At 42.7% G+C, this 16,833-nt stretch overlaps 1 protein-coding gene across 1 annotated transcript in view; it reads right to left on the reverse strand.

Annotated features, from left to right (window-relative positions):
* Nucleotides 1–16,833, reverse strand: part of ptpro (protein tyrosine phosphatase receptor type O) — a gene marked incomplete at its 5' end in the record, with an annotated part of 85,642 nt that overhangs the window by 14,766 nt on the left and 54,043 nt on the right. The window contains 7 exons of the mRNA XM_084049558.1: nt 2,416–2,484; nt 6,743–6,863; nt 7,535–7,670; nt 9,283–9,416; nt 11,404–11,524; nt 14,648–14,811; nt 16,316–16,427. Coding sequence (XP_083905684.1) covers nt 2,416–2,484; nt 6,743–6,863; nt 7,535–7,670; nt 9,283–9,416; nt 11,404–11,524; nt 14,648–14,811; nt 16,316–16,427 — 857 coding nt within the window. The remainder of the gene's footprint in view (nt 1–2,415; nt 2,485–6,742; nt 6,864–7,534; nt 7,671–9,282; nt 9,417–11,403; nt 11,525–14,647; nt 14,812–16,315; nt 16,428–16,833) is intronic.

Genomic DNA, 16,833 nt, shown 5'->3' on the forward strand with positions numbered 1-16,833 from the left:
ACATGAAAGCATCAAAAGTAGCAGATCTGCAAGCTCAAAACACAGCGCCAAGCGACGCATTTTGAGCTTGTAGATCTGCTACTTTTGCTTTTTTTTTATTTGAACCCTGAAAAGTAACAGTTTTGGACATATGAGGTTTCCACCCGACAGAGACGATAATCATCAGAAATGTTTCCATTAATCTGTATTATGAATTCATCTGTTGAAAAGTGTTCATACATTTTCAAACATTACAAAAACGAAACAAAATAGCAGATCTACAAGCTCACAGTGTGTCACATCGCCAACACGTTGTGAGCTTGTAGATCAGTTATTTCCACTATTTGCAAACATTTTTGATAGTATACACAATAATTAAACATGGCCTATTTTGGCCATAGTACATTCTTTATTTTGATTATGGGTAGCGGTCATTGTCAGTGTATAATTGAAGTTATCTGGCATGTGCAAGTTTTGTTTACAAACAGAAATGTATTTTTTCTCAATTATGTTCCAATGATCAATGCCAAAAAACTATTATTTATTCAAGTAAAATGTCATGATCATGAAAGCCCTGTGGCCAATTATGTGGCTCACACTTTCAAGCTGGCGTCCCTATTTTGTGCATACTGTATGTCATTATAGGCGAAAATCTAAAAACTATAATGAAATAAAATATGTTTCAACCACTGAACACAGAGGTACGTACAGCTGAAGGCGCAAGCATTGCAGAAGTAAATATCCACATGAACACAACTGTACCAATGCTGATGTGTTGATGGGCATGGTCATTTAGTGATGAAAGGTGTGGTACAATTCCAATAGAATTCCAAAAGATGGAAGCCAAGTTCTGCCTTAACTGACCGTCTTTCAGCTGTTATATTAATCATCCTCCGTGTCTTCATGGGGGTATTAGTGCAGATTTACCATCTCACAATGAAACTGCATGGACTGCAAGAGTGAGGGGCCCCCATTTTAGAGGGCTGTGACTATGTCATATTTGAAACAGGGCAGTGCGAAGTCTGCTAAGCATTGTTTATTCTTGATAGTACACTGTAGACTGACAGGAAGAGAGATGGGGAGTGACACGCAGCAAAGGTCGTCGGGATCGGGATTCGAACCTGCAACATGTGGTGCCCGGACCGCTACGCAAGCCATCCGGGCCAGCATTGTTTATTCTTTAAAAGATTAGCAGGAAAGCCAACAGGGATACAGTGCAAGGGGGTAGAAGAGGACTCTCTCTCTCTCTTTAATCCTAAGCCAACAAGGTTACTTGTAGCTCCAGAGATAAGGGCATCTTAACCATTAAACTTTGTCAGCATGTTTTTAAGAATAAAAACTTTGTGCTGTCCCATTGCCTGTCATGTCAATTTAAACAGCTTGCTTAGAGTTTACAGAAAATGGGAGAGTGCAATACCTCGGCATTTTGTGGAAGCCGTTAACCATTTGAACCCCAGCATCCATATTCTGGGGGGAACATCAACCAAAAATAGCTGATCTACAATCTGACAATGCGTCACGTTATAAAGATGCTTAATTTAGGAAGCTAGCTCAACCCATTGGAATTAATAGACTAACCACCTACTTCAGCCAGTTGAGTCTTGCTCTTCCATTTGTCTTGGGCATTGTGACGTGTTGTGAGCTTGTAGATCGGCTATTTTTGGCGAAGCGATTTGGTGTACACGGAAAAAAAGAGTTGTAATTCAGGTCCGTTTTACTATGATTACTAGAGGGATTAAGTGGTTAAAGGAGACACTGCACTTTGCTCATCAACAAAAGCGCCAGTTGTAAATGTGTCAAATGTACCGGAGGTAGGGAAACCTGTGTCTGTCAGTGGTCATTTGGAAAGCTCATCCTCCTTCTCTGGTGCTACTGAACACACTTTTAGTCTTTGTCAATATCATCTAATATTTTTCTTCAAAAATAGGGGAAGTACACGATGCGACGGGTTGTGAGGTTGTAGATTGGCAATTTTCCCTATTTCTAAAACTAATCAGAACTAAACCTTTTCCAAAAAATTAAAATAAACTAAACCCAGGTGAAAAACTAATTACACTAATCAAAAATGTAAAACAAAAAGTCCAAATAAAATAAAAATAGAAATAAAAACCAATGGAAAATTAAAAACTCTAAAAACCGTGGCTCTCAGATCTGCCTTGCCCCTCTAATTCTCCCCTGAATTAAACTTTCCAGTTTGCAGGGTCTCGAGTGGGAAGCTTTGCCATCAAAAACTGAGCAAGGTCTGCATGTGCAAAGAGCTGTTCCCACTGAGCATGAGGCCAACACGGCCTTCAACTATTTTTAGAAGAAAAATCCTTGCAACTATGGAGGTACATGAGCACTTACATCACATGATACAACCTGATTTCATCCATTTTTTGGGGGATTTGCATTTTATTTGAGCTGCAAAGACCAAAAATAAGAGAAAAGTCCTACCAGTTGTAAGGGAGTTTGCCGTCTCTCTCAAAAGTAGCAAAATTGACAAAGGTCTCGGCGCCGCATTCTCTGAAAACAGGAAACAGAATCACAATCACATTCTGAGTTATTCTTCAGGTAGGTAATGTAATGTACTGACGCTTACAGTAGTAGGCACCTGACTGTGTTTGGCACAGTACCGACACAATTAGCAAAGGATATTTACAGTTCTACATCCTATAAACGTGATTGAAGAGCAGCATGAAAAGGCAACAGTACACTCTAAAAATGAATTGGTGCTTCAGCTGTTCATCAGTGGTTCTTTATTATGGTTGTGGTGCTATATAGCACCTCAGTACAAATTACTAAACCCCAGTACTTGAGTCAAAGTATAGTACAGTACTCGAGTAAATCTACTTGGTCACTGTTCAACACTGACCATTGGCCCTTATGTGTTCTACAGTTCACACATGCAGAGCCCAGCCGTTTACTGAACTTATATGATGACAAGTCAATAAATAGAGGAAGTGAGAGGTGATGCAATACATGAGTGGTGAAATTAGCAGACTCAACATTTATTTTTATTTTTTCAACTTGTGTGGCTTCAGCACCTTTTTTTATTTTAGCTACCGGCAGCTTTCTCCACTTTGAAATGAATGTGCAGAATTGAACGGAACTTAAAGGAACATTCACCCATTTTCAACCTTATCGTCAAGTATAAGAATAGGGTTTCAGGTGATTAAACTGATTATGATGCTATATTAACTGATTTAGCTGGAGACCCCCTCGTAGGACCCCTGAGGGTCCCTGGTCCCCACTTTGAGAACCACTGCAGTAAAAGACCAGCTCCCTTGTTCCTTGTATTGGGGCGGGGGGGGGGGGTTATTCTCGGCTGCTGAGGTGATGCAATTTCCCCATGTGGATCAAAATACATTTCTATGAAACTGGGAGCTCAAAGTGCATGTTCTGCTCCATACTACTACTGTAACATAACGTTGATGTTGGGGTAGAAACCTTGTATGTCCAATGTAGTTATTATTGTCTCCGCCAGGCCGAAAGGCATGGTGAGAGAGTATTTGCACCCTGTCCGTCCGTCCGTCCGTCCTTGTGTGTGTCTGTCTGTGAACAGCTAATCTCCGGCACCGTTGGCCCGGTCGCTGCGAAATTGTGCACACACACTCCCTGGATGCCAAAGTCGAACGTCTGCACCGAATTTTTCAGATTGGCCTGTGCGCCACCAGGAGGCCAATTTTTGCAAAACACATTTTTTTATTTCACTCCTACAGATTTTGTCCAACATCATGCAAATCGGTACACAGTATATAGTCATTCCATCCTGATTGGCTAAGATTGGCTTCCAAAGTTTGCAGGATTGGTTTGTTTTCAACAAAATGCCTCAAATCATGAACATAGCATGCGATTTCCGTGAAATATTGCACGCATATTCCCACAACGCCGAGGAAGAAATGCCACCCTTTTCACATTCGCCTGTTGTAGCGCCACCAGCAGGTCTAATTTAGAAAAACACATTTTTGGAACAAAATGCCTCAAATCATGAATGCAGTGTCCGATTGCCGTGAAAGGCCTAAGAAGAAATGGCACCCTTTTCACATTGGCCTATTATAGCGTCACCAGGAGGCCACAATAACCCACCTGACCTGGTGGAGACCTGTGCTCCGAGGAGTACTTTTTCTAGTTTGTTTGTTTGTTTGTTTGTTAGAGACCTATTTCCTCCCGCGGGACAACTTCTGTTTCAGCTTCACCCAGCTGAGAGCTGCCCGCAGCGCAGCCCGAGGGGGGAGCGGTTAGGGGTTAAGTGTCTTGTTCAGGGACACTTCGACACACTGCTGAGGCCTGGAACCAAACCGCACCTGGGACGTTCGGTCTCCCAGGCGGGCTCTCTAACCATTCAGCTTATGGCCGCCCCAATTAAGCTTTTGTTAATACTTTTCATTGGTTCGACATTTATAGCCACACTTTCACTTAACACATCGGGTGCCGATCACGGTCTGGACCGTGTTTTCACATAGTAGCGCTCTGGTGCCGATCACGGTCCGAACCGTGTTTGGTGTCTTTTTTTTTTTTTTTTTTTTTTCCCATACGGGAGGGGCTGGAGCAGCTTTGGGATCACCCACGGTGAATCTTACAAGGATGGGCCAGATGCATCATCGTGTCAAAAAACATGGCGCACATCCGCTTCCGCTCTATTTCCTTCTCTAAAACCCCTATAACTCCGAAAGTTTTTACGCTGGGGAAAACGACTCATTTTGTATGCGCGATCGCTCCGCCATTGTTACTCGCGTGAGCGATGTTATCGTTCCAGGCGTTAGCCAGCAGCATCGGCTAAAATGGAGACATGCTTTTTTTTCTCATGGAATGCACGTCGTGGGGTCCACAGTTTAAACAGCGCTGCGCAGCTCAACGGTGAGATTTCGGCACCGAACGTAATCTGTTATTATAAAATGCTGGCACCCGATGTGTTAAAAGATGTTTCAAAAATAGCAAAAGAAATTCAAATGTTCTGCCCCTTTTGTGTGACACTGTGGTACGACAAGGTAGGGCATACATTTACAAAAACAAAACAAAAGAAAACGTTGAAATATGGAGATACAAGGTTTCTGCACCACAGCAACGATAAGGCTCATTTGGGTCTAGAAAGATAAATAATAGATGAGCTTGTGAGAGGAGATTCAGTCGTGATATACATCCTAATGACATCAGAGAGCTCTCTCTCTCTGTGCGTCTATAAATACTGTCTCCAGGGTCTTCTAGCCATTCAAACATAAATATCGTTGCTGTCGGGCAGAAACCTCTTATCTCCATATTCTAACGCTTTGCGCTTTTTCGCAAATTAATAATACTACAGTGTCACGCAAAAGCATCAAAATCGCGCCGCGCTTCCAGCTTGTAGATCTGCTACTTTTGCTATTTTTTTCATTTGAATCCTGAAAGGACATATGAGGTTTCCACCCGACAGAGACGATATGCAATTGCTTAACATAAGTGGTTCCTGATTAAATCTGGCAGATATCAGACAATGTGTGTGTGTGTGTGTGTGTGTGTGTGTGTGTGTGTGTGTGTGTGTGTGTGTGTGTGTGTGTGTGTGTGTGTGTGTGTGTGTGTGTGTGTGTGTGTGTGTGTGTGTGTGTGTGTGTGTGTGTTACGCCAACGTTGCAGAAATACAAGAGTATATTTGTGTATGTTGACTGCCACACACCAGGATGCTGTGTTGGCATGCTGCAGACAGTGACATTTTGTCACATATTGTCTGGTTTCTCATGAGGTGACCAAGCAAAAAAATATGAGCATGTTTACTGATGCAGCCCTGCGAAGACCCCCAGGGGTCCTTGAAGGGGCTTCCCGGTGGTCCCCAGCTAAATTGGTTAAAGGTAGGGTAGGTGATATGTTTTGGTTAAAACAATATATATCTATCTAGCTCTATATTCTGATAGTAATCATTGCTATAGCGTGTTTGTTCAGTAACGAGTCTCCCTGTCTCTCCAGCTCTTTAATGAACAGAACATTTTCAGGTAGGTGATAACATTTCAGCCAATCAGGAGAGTACCCATTTATCAGCTTCATTTTTATAGTGTTCCAGTTATTAGTGCCATCACTTCCTATTTCACTTGTTTAATCTGTATACTGTCCTGGCTGAGTTCTCTATCCTGATTGGATAAAATTGGTATCCTGACCTGAAAAAGCATTTTGGGGGTACGCCGCCAAATACATATTCATTTGGGGGGGTCCTCCTTGACATGAAAAAGTTTGAGAACGCCTGCATCAGAACATGTGGAGAAGGTCTGGTGGTGTGTGTTCAATTAACAATTTTGGCATTTAGCAGAGAGTCTTAATCCCCATTGTGACGCGTTCTGAGCTTGTAGATTGGCTTTTTTTAAATAGCCAAAGTTTAAATAGGGCTGAAGTTTTGTATTAACAATTCAAACATACAAAGTAACTAGTAACACAAGTTTTCAACTACTTTTAGTGGAGTAAAAAGTACAATATCTGCCTCTGAGGTGTAGTAGCGTAAAAGCAAAAGTATTGAAAATTGGAAATACTCCTGTAAAGTAAAAGTAGATCAAAATTGAGCTCAAGTACAGTACTTGAGTAAATGCGATTGATTCATTGATTTTTTTTTTTTTTTTGCAGTTTAAAAAAAAAACACAGGAAAGTACAGTTCAATACAAGGTCTGCTAAGAGGATTTTAAACCCAAGAAAGCCTATGGCTTGTTTCCATTGGGGTCCTTTGTACTCAATTCATCGAAATGTACTTAGTTACTTTCCACCACTGGAGAAGGTGTGGTGTTGTTAGTGTTCACCATCAGAACGTAGTGAGAGGGAGTCTCACCTGGTCATCTGCATGTGCTTCTTGCGTAGAACCAGCAGGAAGAGAACCAGCAGGCTGATGAGGAGGATGCTGAGGACAGCCAGCGCTGAGATGGCTGCAACACTGGGGTTCATCTCTTTGGCTGGGAACACACGCACACGCACACGCGCGCACGCACGCACACACACACACACACACACACACACATACACACACACACACACACACACACACACACACACACAGTAATTCTATCGCGTTGTATCAGAGAAAGTAGGTGGTTTCCCCCTTTCAGCATGTGCGTCTCCTCTACTGACACTGTGAACTGTGGCTACGGTGATGTAAAATGGTGCATTTATATATAATATAGCACCTTTTATCCAAAGTGATTTAACCCATTGAATCAGGGAACGCATCTGTGTCATTTTAGATTTTAGCTATAACCAATTATTTTATACTTTGGCTATTCAAAAATAGCAGACATACAGTACAAGCACAGAGTGAGCTTGTAGATCTGCTATTTTTTATTTTTGAAAAATCATTAAAATGTGTCCAAATCTATGAATATATATGTTTTTAAAGCGAACATTTCTGACTCAAATCCTTGCTTCTGGGGGTCCGTGGAACAAAATATTTTGAGATGAGGGTCCGCGACCAAATACATATAATTTTGGGTGGTCCTTGACATGAACACGTTTGAGCACCACTCAGAAAAACAGACATTTGTAGATGTGTTCCCGGATTGAATGGTTTTATTTAATTAAAACGATTATTCACCCATTCACACACACACGTGTGCGTGCGTGCACCTACCCACTGTGGTGATGGTGATGTGTGCAGGTTTGCTGGGGCTGCTGTAGCTGTAGCTGGTGACGGTGCAGTTGTAGGCGGAGGAGGGCTTCAAACCGGACACCGTCAGCAGGTGGGAGCTGGTGGTCTGAGGCTCCCGCGCCTGTAAGAGGGAACACACACACACACACACACACACACACACACACACACACATTGTCATTTTGGTCCGATCGGGATGGCTAGGGCTGTCAAGATCATGACCTTTTAGGTGACGATTAATTGTTGTACAAATAATTGCGATGGTACTGTATATATAAACTATGACTTTTCTGTTTGCCTTTTAGGCGTCACACAAAAGCATCAAAAGTAGCAGATCTGCAAGCTCGAAACGCGGCTTGAAGCACGGCTCGAAACGCAGCGCGAAGCGACGTGTTTTGAGATTGTCGATCTGCTACTTTTGCTATTTTCTTATTTGAATCCTGAACACCCGACAGAGACGACTTCCCAACTGGTTTCCTCGGCGTAATCAGAAATCGCGAGTCAGCTGCGAGGTCACAACCTCGACACGCAACGCAACATTCTCCTCGAAGCTGTTGTCTGCCCTGCCGCGACACGCGTTTTGGGTTGTGTGACACAGCGGTGGCTATAAATGGCTTTTGGACGTGCATGGTGTCAGACACATGCCAGCGGTGATGAAGTGGCTGTCAGTGTCACAGTCTGGTGGCCCCTGGAGGAGTGGCTCTTTGCTGCCCACCTCCCTTGGTCACACACTGAGGTCATTATTCTGAAGATGACACCTGCTGTGCCAAGCGTCAGCGTGCCACCAGACCATAGCAGCCTCTGATGCTATATACTGTACGCATAACCTGTGACGTGACAATAAAGATACAAACGTAACCAAAATAGTCTGTTTTCTGACTACAATGCAAAGTGAGTGTTAATTTTGTTGTGTTCATTTTACTCTGACAGTGTGAAAATGGACCCTTCCACTCAGCATTCTGCAGTGTACACATGCACAAAATAACCATTTATTTGACTGCAGATATTGTCTCTATAAAACTTAAAGGCATTGTAGGGAGTTCAGACATAATCAAAGAAAATAACTGTTGTCAAACACCGCCCCTCCAGCAGTTCTTTTCCCCGACCACCAGGGGGTGACGCAGGGGGGACTTTTTAAATGAGTCATGCCCAAAATAGGTTGCCTTATGCGGATACAATTCGCGGAAATGCCCGACCCTACGGTTCTCTGAATTTATATTTTTAAATAGGCTCTTTCATGATAAATTGACCACATATATGAAGCTAAACAACTAAATTCTATCCAAACGATTTTTTAAAAGTAAATTATGTGCCTCAAAAAAGAAGTTTGAGAGCGTTTTAAAACCGAAAGTAAAAAGTTGATACGGGCACGGACGCGCACGGACACGCACATGCGTGCGTTAATTTACGACCCGGACATAAACAACATGAACATAAACAGAAGGGAAAATACGGATTTCAGACCGAGGACTGTGTTTCAATGAAGGAAAACACCCCAGCATCATTATATAGTGGCTGATAGAGGGGAGAAAATGCAAAAAATATATATATACATATTTTTTAAATTTAGGCTTAATGTTCCCTACAATGCCTTTAAAACCACTGAGTCAGCTACTCAGCGTTCAAACCTAAAGCCTGCTGCCTCTAGTGATATTTACACTAGACTAACTGCTGTAAATTGTAATTGTAATTTATTGAAATGATTAAATGATGTTAATGTGTTTCTTTACCTTGAGTTCCTGGTTGGGAGCGGCAGGCTTACACAGGACCTGGTAGTAGTCCACCACTCCGTCCTCCGTCCACAGCAGGCTCACCGACGAATGCGTGGCGTTGACCGCGTACAGCGCCTTGGGAGGGGCGGGGTCTGTACGAGAAAAAAAAGCTAGAACCTTCCAACGTCAACGTGCTTCATGTGAAGCGTTGTCCTATGGCAGTGGTTCTCAAACTTTTCAGACTGCAACCCCCCCCCCAAATAAATAATATTTGAGTTGCCCCTTGAATTGTCAATTTCCCTATGTATGTACTTGCATACCGTACATAAATAATATGAAATCCACATCCACTTGTAGTGCAACATTAAACAACAAACCATCTAAAAAGCATCACAAAAAGACAAAACCTAAAACACAACTAGACAAACATTTAAAAAGAAAATGATACGTATGACGCGCGATTCATCTGAGAGTTACAGTACTAGCACAGTACATAATAAAATGCCATGGTGCAATCCTTTTAAAAAAAGTTACCTGCACAGTATAATAAAAAAAACTGCTGTGCATTTCAAAAGTGCAGTTACATCATGACCAGTCAGGTCCCAGTCCAATTCAGTTCAGGTCAGTAATATATCGTCTCTGTCGGGTGGAAACCTCATACGTCCAAATTCTGATAGCAAAAGTAGCAGATCCGCAAGCTTGAAATGCGGCACGAATCTGCTACTTTTGAAGCAGTAGTGTGATCAAGTAGGGCGTTAGTTTACGAAGAAACACAAAAAGTTAAAATATGGAGATAAGAGGTTTCTGCCTGACAACAGCAATATTAAAGGACGACTTCACCCATTTTCAACTTATCTTCATATAATTGGTCCTCACTAATGCTCATTATAATGTGGTACCATTTTTGTTCCATTGTGTCTCAGAGGAGGGCTGTGGAAAGTTCAGAAACCCGCCTACCAGTGACATTAGGGGCGGCCATAGCTGAATGGTAAGTGAGCCCGCCTAGGGAGCCAGAGGCTCTGGTTGCCCCAGGTTCGATTCCAGGCCAGGTCAGCATATGTGTCGATGAAATGAAATTTGTCCCTGAGCAAGACTCTTAACCCCTAATTGCTCACAGGTTCTCATTGGAAACAAGACCGCAAGGACTTTCATGAACGACCTGTTAAAAGGAATTATCATCGGTGGGGAATCCAAGCTACAGTAATAGAAACTGCAGGCTTTCTATTCCTGGAAAGAAACCCTCTTTTTGTTTTTACGATGATGTCACTGGTAGGTGGGTTTCTCAACTGCCCACAGCCCTCCTATGAGACACAGACCAAGTAGATTTTTTTTTTTTCATCATCAACATAAGTGAGGACCAATTATATGAAGATAGGCTGAAAATGGATGAAGTCGTCCTTTAAGTTCACCCAGGGTTACGTACCACCTCCTGAGCAGGGCCCCAACTTAGGTTCTGAGAACCTTATCCGAAACAGAGCCGTATCGTACGGAAACAAATCCAGAAATACTTCTACGGTTCGCTTAGTTGCTGGCAGTGGATAAGATCCACTAGGCAGTGGCTGACAGTTTGGAGCAGTGCGAATGCAGACTGTGCTACTTCACTGCATGAGTCAGAAAGACGTCTTCCTCAATGCCTCCCAAAATACATACAGTATCGTTGTTGTCGGACAGGAAACCTCCATATTTTTTTGTAAATCAACACCCTATAAACTACAGCGTCACACAAAAGTATCAAAAGTAGCAGAGCCACAAGCTCGAAACTTTTGATCTGCTTGTAGATCTGCTATTTTTGAATCTGAATTTGAATCCCGAAAAGTCTTGGACATATGACATTTCCACCCGACAGAGACAATAATCTACACTGTAAACCTCAGTGTTCAGTTAACTCTAGAGTGACAGTCTCGGAGTTACAGACCCGAAAGGATCCATTTGGTTCCTAGTTACAAATGGTAAAAATGAACGCTGAGGATTTTACTGTGTATTATGCTCATGCAGAAGTATGTTTTTCTCTTAGTTTTTTCTTCTTTACAAGTGCAAATGCAGAATGGGTAATGAAATATTTAAATACTTCACCTTAAAGTCATTATAAAATGCTTTGTGAATATGATTATTGCGTGCGTGCACGTGTGTGTGTATGACCTAGTTTGATGATGTTGGCCATAGAGGTGTTTCGGCTCCGCTCGGTGAAAGCCGTCACCGTCAGGTTGTAGATGTCCCCGGGAGGCAGTGGCAGGCTGGCCCGCATCACGTTGCGCGTCACCTGGAACAACCCGACACACACGCACGCACGCACACACACACACACACACACACACACACACACACACACACACACACACACACACACACACACACACACACACACACACACACACACACACACACCCACACACCCACACATCCACACATCCACACATCCACACACACACACACACACACACACACACACACACACAGGTTTGTTTTACTATACTTGTGAGGACTCGAGGGTGCCCACCGTCGAGTAGTTCGAATATCCAGTTGTCCAGACAACAAGGACTGACAGGTAGGCTAACTGACAGACACAGATATCTCCATAAATGGGCATAAAAGGGACACCGGTAGACAGACAGAAACAGATGTCTCCATATATGGGCATAAAAGGGACATGGACAAATGGGTACAACGGGTACTTGGCGGTGCAACGTAGTTGTTCGGTCCGCGTAGCTGCACAGCGTGTCGTGAGCTTGTAGATTTACTCCTCTAAAACAGTGGTCTCAACCTTTTCAGGCTGTGACCCACAAAATAATCATATTTGAACTGGGGACCCCCCATTTTACTTGACTCGGATCCACAAATAAATACTGTGAAAATAGAAGATCTACAAGCTCACAAAGCCACGCAACGCAGGGCGTTGTTATGAGCTTGTAGATCGTTTTGAGCTTGTAGAATCTTTTTTTCCCCTGGGGGTCCAGACCCACAAGTTGAGAACCACTGCTCTTAAACACGTCTCTTAGACGTGAGACTTTAGGTTTCTACAAAAAATCTTGTAACGCATGGAGAGGCGACACACTACTTGACGGAGTCACACTACTTGTTCATCCGGTTATTCTCTGATCCATGGGCATCAGTGGAGGCTCTCACGACATCGGACGAAATCCCCCGCCTGGAATCAATCTCATCAGTCTAAGTATTGATCGCAGCCCGCAGGCAAAGCTGTCAATTCTACAGCTGATCCGAGAGAGGTGCGATCGCACAAACAACACTAGCTGCATTTGTCACCGTGACACTTTGGTTGCTGGTGACAAATCATTTTTTGCCGTAGCGCCGCAGCACGTCCATCTGGCTCTCCATCACGGGTGTGACAGCTGCTTCATTAAACAGTGAAAATACAACATCCATGTCATTTCCCCATGCTGCCTGAATGAACTGAGTGATCCTATGGAAGTCACGTGAATAAGAAGAAACACAGCCAAAACATACATGTTAGCATACATCTTTTTTTTTAAATAGCAAAACAATTCTAAAATATTCAATCTACAAGCTCACAACGCGACTTACCACGACGCATTGTGAGCTTGTATCAACCATTTTTCGCTGTGCGACACAGTCGTACAATTAAAGGACCACTTCACCCATTTTCAACATTATCTTCATATAATTGGTCCTCACTAATGCTGATTCTAAGATGGATTCATTTCTGTCTCAGAAGAGGGCTGTGGGCAGTTAAGAAACCTGCCTACCAGTGACATCATAAGTAGGCAGGGTTGGTCATTTCAAACAGGATTTATATGTTTTTATTAACACAATAACAATGGCTTCTATTTCAGCATGCTACAGTAACTTTCCAGGAAGAGAAAGGCTGCGGTTTCTATTAGCTTGGAATCCTCAATCGATGATGTCACTGGTAGGCAGGTCTCTGAACTGTTCATGATAGCCCCACCATAATGAGACATAGAGTGGGTAGTCAGAAATGGCACAATCTTATAATGAGCAATAGGTGAGGACCAATTATATGAAGACAAGGTTGACAATGGGTGAAGTGCTGCTTTAAGTATAATAAAATAGGAACAACATTGCATCAGTTCTCATTGGGATTATAATCCTTTGTTTTCTGAGTTTGCAGACAGACCCTATATTAGTCAGCGCCAATTAGGAGCCCAAAAGGCACCGGAAGCATTGAAACGTTTGGTCTAAACTCAATTATCCGCTAAGTTATCTGGGCTAAATCTCTGTCTGGTTGGGAAGATAATTGGCTTTATAAAAAGGAGACAGATATATAAGATCTCCTGGTGAGAAGGAGTGTTGTTTTAATTAGCCCCTCGACGGACCCCGGGGACAAGATCAATAGACAGCCTCACCTACCCACAGACTAACAAGCTGCCCCAGTCTGTCCAATTATCTGCTGGCACACGGCAAAATATAACGGCGTAAATAATCATGTTTATTTAACGATGTTAGCGGTGTAAAAATAGACCCGCAAGGGAGATTATGAACGTGTCAAACAGCCCTGGTGAAAATAATGTACTATACTATTAGTGCTAGTGCTTCCCGACCTTTTTCTGGATCAGGGGAAAATCGTGAAAACGTTTGCGGCCCGCCCATCTGACCACTGTTAAGTGGTCAGATGGGTGGGCCGCAAACGTCTTCAGATCGTGTTTACTTTAATGATCAATCAATCGTTTGTGTTCCCCGGCTTGGATCAATGGAACCAAACTTAGTATACTTTGAGTTTGTATTTATTGGTATCACTATGAAAATACAATTTTCAAGGGTATAAACATAAAAAGGGGGGGGGGATATAGATTTTTTTTAAAGTGTTAAATAGCTCTATATTTTGATAGTAATAATTGCAGTGTCTGTTCAGTAGCAGGAGTCTCCATTTCTCTCCAGCTCTTTATTAAACAAGATAATACATTTTCAGGTCAGGATACCAATGTTATCCAATCAGGATAGAGAACTCAGACAGAACACAGATTAAACAAGTGAAATTTGAAGTGATTACACAAAGAAATGAGCAGACAAAATTGTAACTGGAACACTATAAAAAATGAAGCTGATAAATGAGTACTCTCTCCTGATTGGCTGAAACTTTGTCACCTACCTGAAAATGCATTTTCTATTTATCAAAGAGCTGGAGAGAAGGGGAGACCCCTGTTACTGAACAAACACTATGGCATTGATTACTCAGTATATATCAGAATATAATGCTTTAACCTTTAAAAAAACAACTTTTTTGTTTTAACCAAAAAATATCACTCACCCTCCCTTTAAAATCTTAATACTGTATTTAGCAAATTATTTGGGGTCCCATTTGCAACAACACCCTTGCGGCCCAGGTTGGGAATGGCTGCTACATACGGTATGAGTGAATTATAGCCCTCAGGGGCAGAGAGAGACTCACGTCGATGGAGTAGCTCCTTTTGGGTCCTTTCTTGCCCAGGGCAACCACCTGCCAGTGCAGCATGCGGGAGTGAGACAGGTCGATGAAGAGCTCCCCGTAGGTCCAGCGCACGTACAGCACCCCGTGGGAGTAGTCCACCGACGAGATGTGAGGAGCCTCGGGGGCTGGAGAGAGAGAGACACAGTTAGGCCTTTGACTCTCAACTTGATATCGTTGGTGTCGGGCAGACAGATTCTAACTTTTTGTGTTTAGTATCAAAATGTATCTATTATTTATTATTATTATTACTTTTGCTACTTTTAATATAATAACAATAAACTTTATTTGTATAGCACCTTTCATGACATGAAATGCAGCTCAAAGTGCTTTACAGAGCAAGAATACAATTACAGTTACAACTAATAAAGCAAAAAAGAAAAGCAAAAGCATAACACAACATTAAAATAATAGCAAAAAGGCAGTGAATCAGGCAATATTGATTCACTGCAATAAATTCAATAATTTTGAATTTGAATCCTGAAAAGTAACAGCTTTGGACAGAGACGCCCGACAGAGACGATATGTATTAGAGGTGATTGTGAAGTGAGATTTCTCCAATTTTACTGTACCAAATTGGAAATGTAAAACGTTACCATAATATGGTAACGTTTTACTGTGCCAAATTGTATAAATCTCACTTCACAATCACCTCTATGTTTACCAGTGATAGAATATGACCTTCTCACGTGGTTTGAAAAGAAAAAGTGAACTGACCTACTGAGGAATGTGTTGTGTGAAAGGTCAAATTTCAGAGAAATGTATATGTGTTGATAATATTTTTTTTATTTTAAGACCGGCACCACCATTACACCATTAATGTCATCAGCAGTGTGTAGACAGAGCTCTCTACCTGACACATAGATCTAACTGTACCTGTCACACAGATCTAACCTGTGTACCTGTCAGAAAGCTGACCAGTGGCGTGCAGTGCACAGACATTTTGAGGGGCAGGTGCTCAAGTAAATTATATTTTTTTGTTTACTTGGTCTGCTCTTTTTTCCCTCTACACCTATACCTCTTTGCCAAAAATAGCCGATCTACAAGCCCACAACGCCTCGCAGCGCGAGGCGTTGTGGGCTTGTAGATCGGCTATTTTTGGCTAAAGTTCTCCTCAGAAAAGGGATGCTAGGTTTCGAGTGGTTATGGTAAAAAGAAAAATCATATCACATAAAGATTTGGCGGACCCCCTGTAGTAACTCTGAGGACCCCCTAGGTGTCCCGGACCCCCTGTTGAAGACCCCTGCTGTAAACTAAAAAAAAAACACATGTTTTTTTCTTCTTTTTTTCAAAAGGGCACTTCTGGTCAAGAGGGCAAAGGGCAGGTGCTCTAGCACCACCTAGAGTCTATCTGTGCACGTCCCTGTGTACCTGTCATAAAGCTGACGGTAGAACTGTACCTGTCACAAAGCTGACGGTGGAACTGTACCTGTCACAAAGCTGACGGTAGAACTGTACCTGTCACAAAGCTGACGGTAGAACTGTACCTGTCACAAAGCTGACGGTAGAACTGTACCTGTCACAAAGCTGACGGTAGAACTGTACCTGTCACAAAGCTGACGGTGGAACTGTACCTGTCACAAAGCTGACGGTAGAACTGTACCTGTCACAAAGCTGACGGTAGAACTGTACCTGTCACAAAGCTGACGGTGGAACTGTCGCAGCAGCTGAGCGGCGGGTCCCCCCACGTTACCATGGAAACGCGGAAATTGTAGTACCAGGCTGGGAGCAGGTCGGTGACTCTCTGTGAGAAAACAAATTCACACCAATGTATTGAGCGCAGGAAGGTACAGCAGCAGAGAGTAAACCCCCTGGCATGTGTTGCAGTGTCAAGTCTACATGTGATTTTGGAAAAGAGTGTTCACGAGAGGAGCACAGTGTGACCCCCTGGTGATCCAAGCGAGAACGCAGGCATTGTGTCGCTCCCAGTCTGGAGCCCTTTAGACTTTAAAATTTAGTTTTTCCTAAATTAACGCCCTACTTGATCATACTACAGCGTCACACAAAAGCATCAAAAGTAGCAGATTCACAAGCTTGAAACATGGCACATTTTGAGCTTGTAGATCTGCTCTTTTTGCTTATCTTTTGAATTTGAATCCTGAAAAGTAACAGTTTTGGACAACAGTGGAGGTTTCCACCTGACAGAGACG

Source organism: Gymnoscopelus microlampas, assembly GCF_963454915.1.
Source record: "Gymnoscopelus microlampas genome assembly, chromosome: 23".
Classification (NCBI taxonomy): Eukaryota; Metazoa; Chordata; class Actinopteri; order Myctophiformes; family Myctophidae; genus Gymnoscopelus; species Gymnoscopelus microlampas.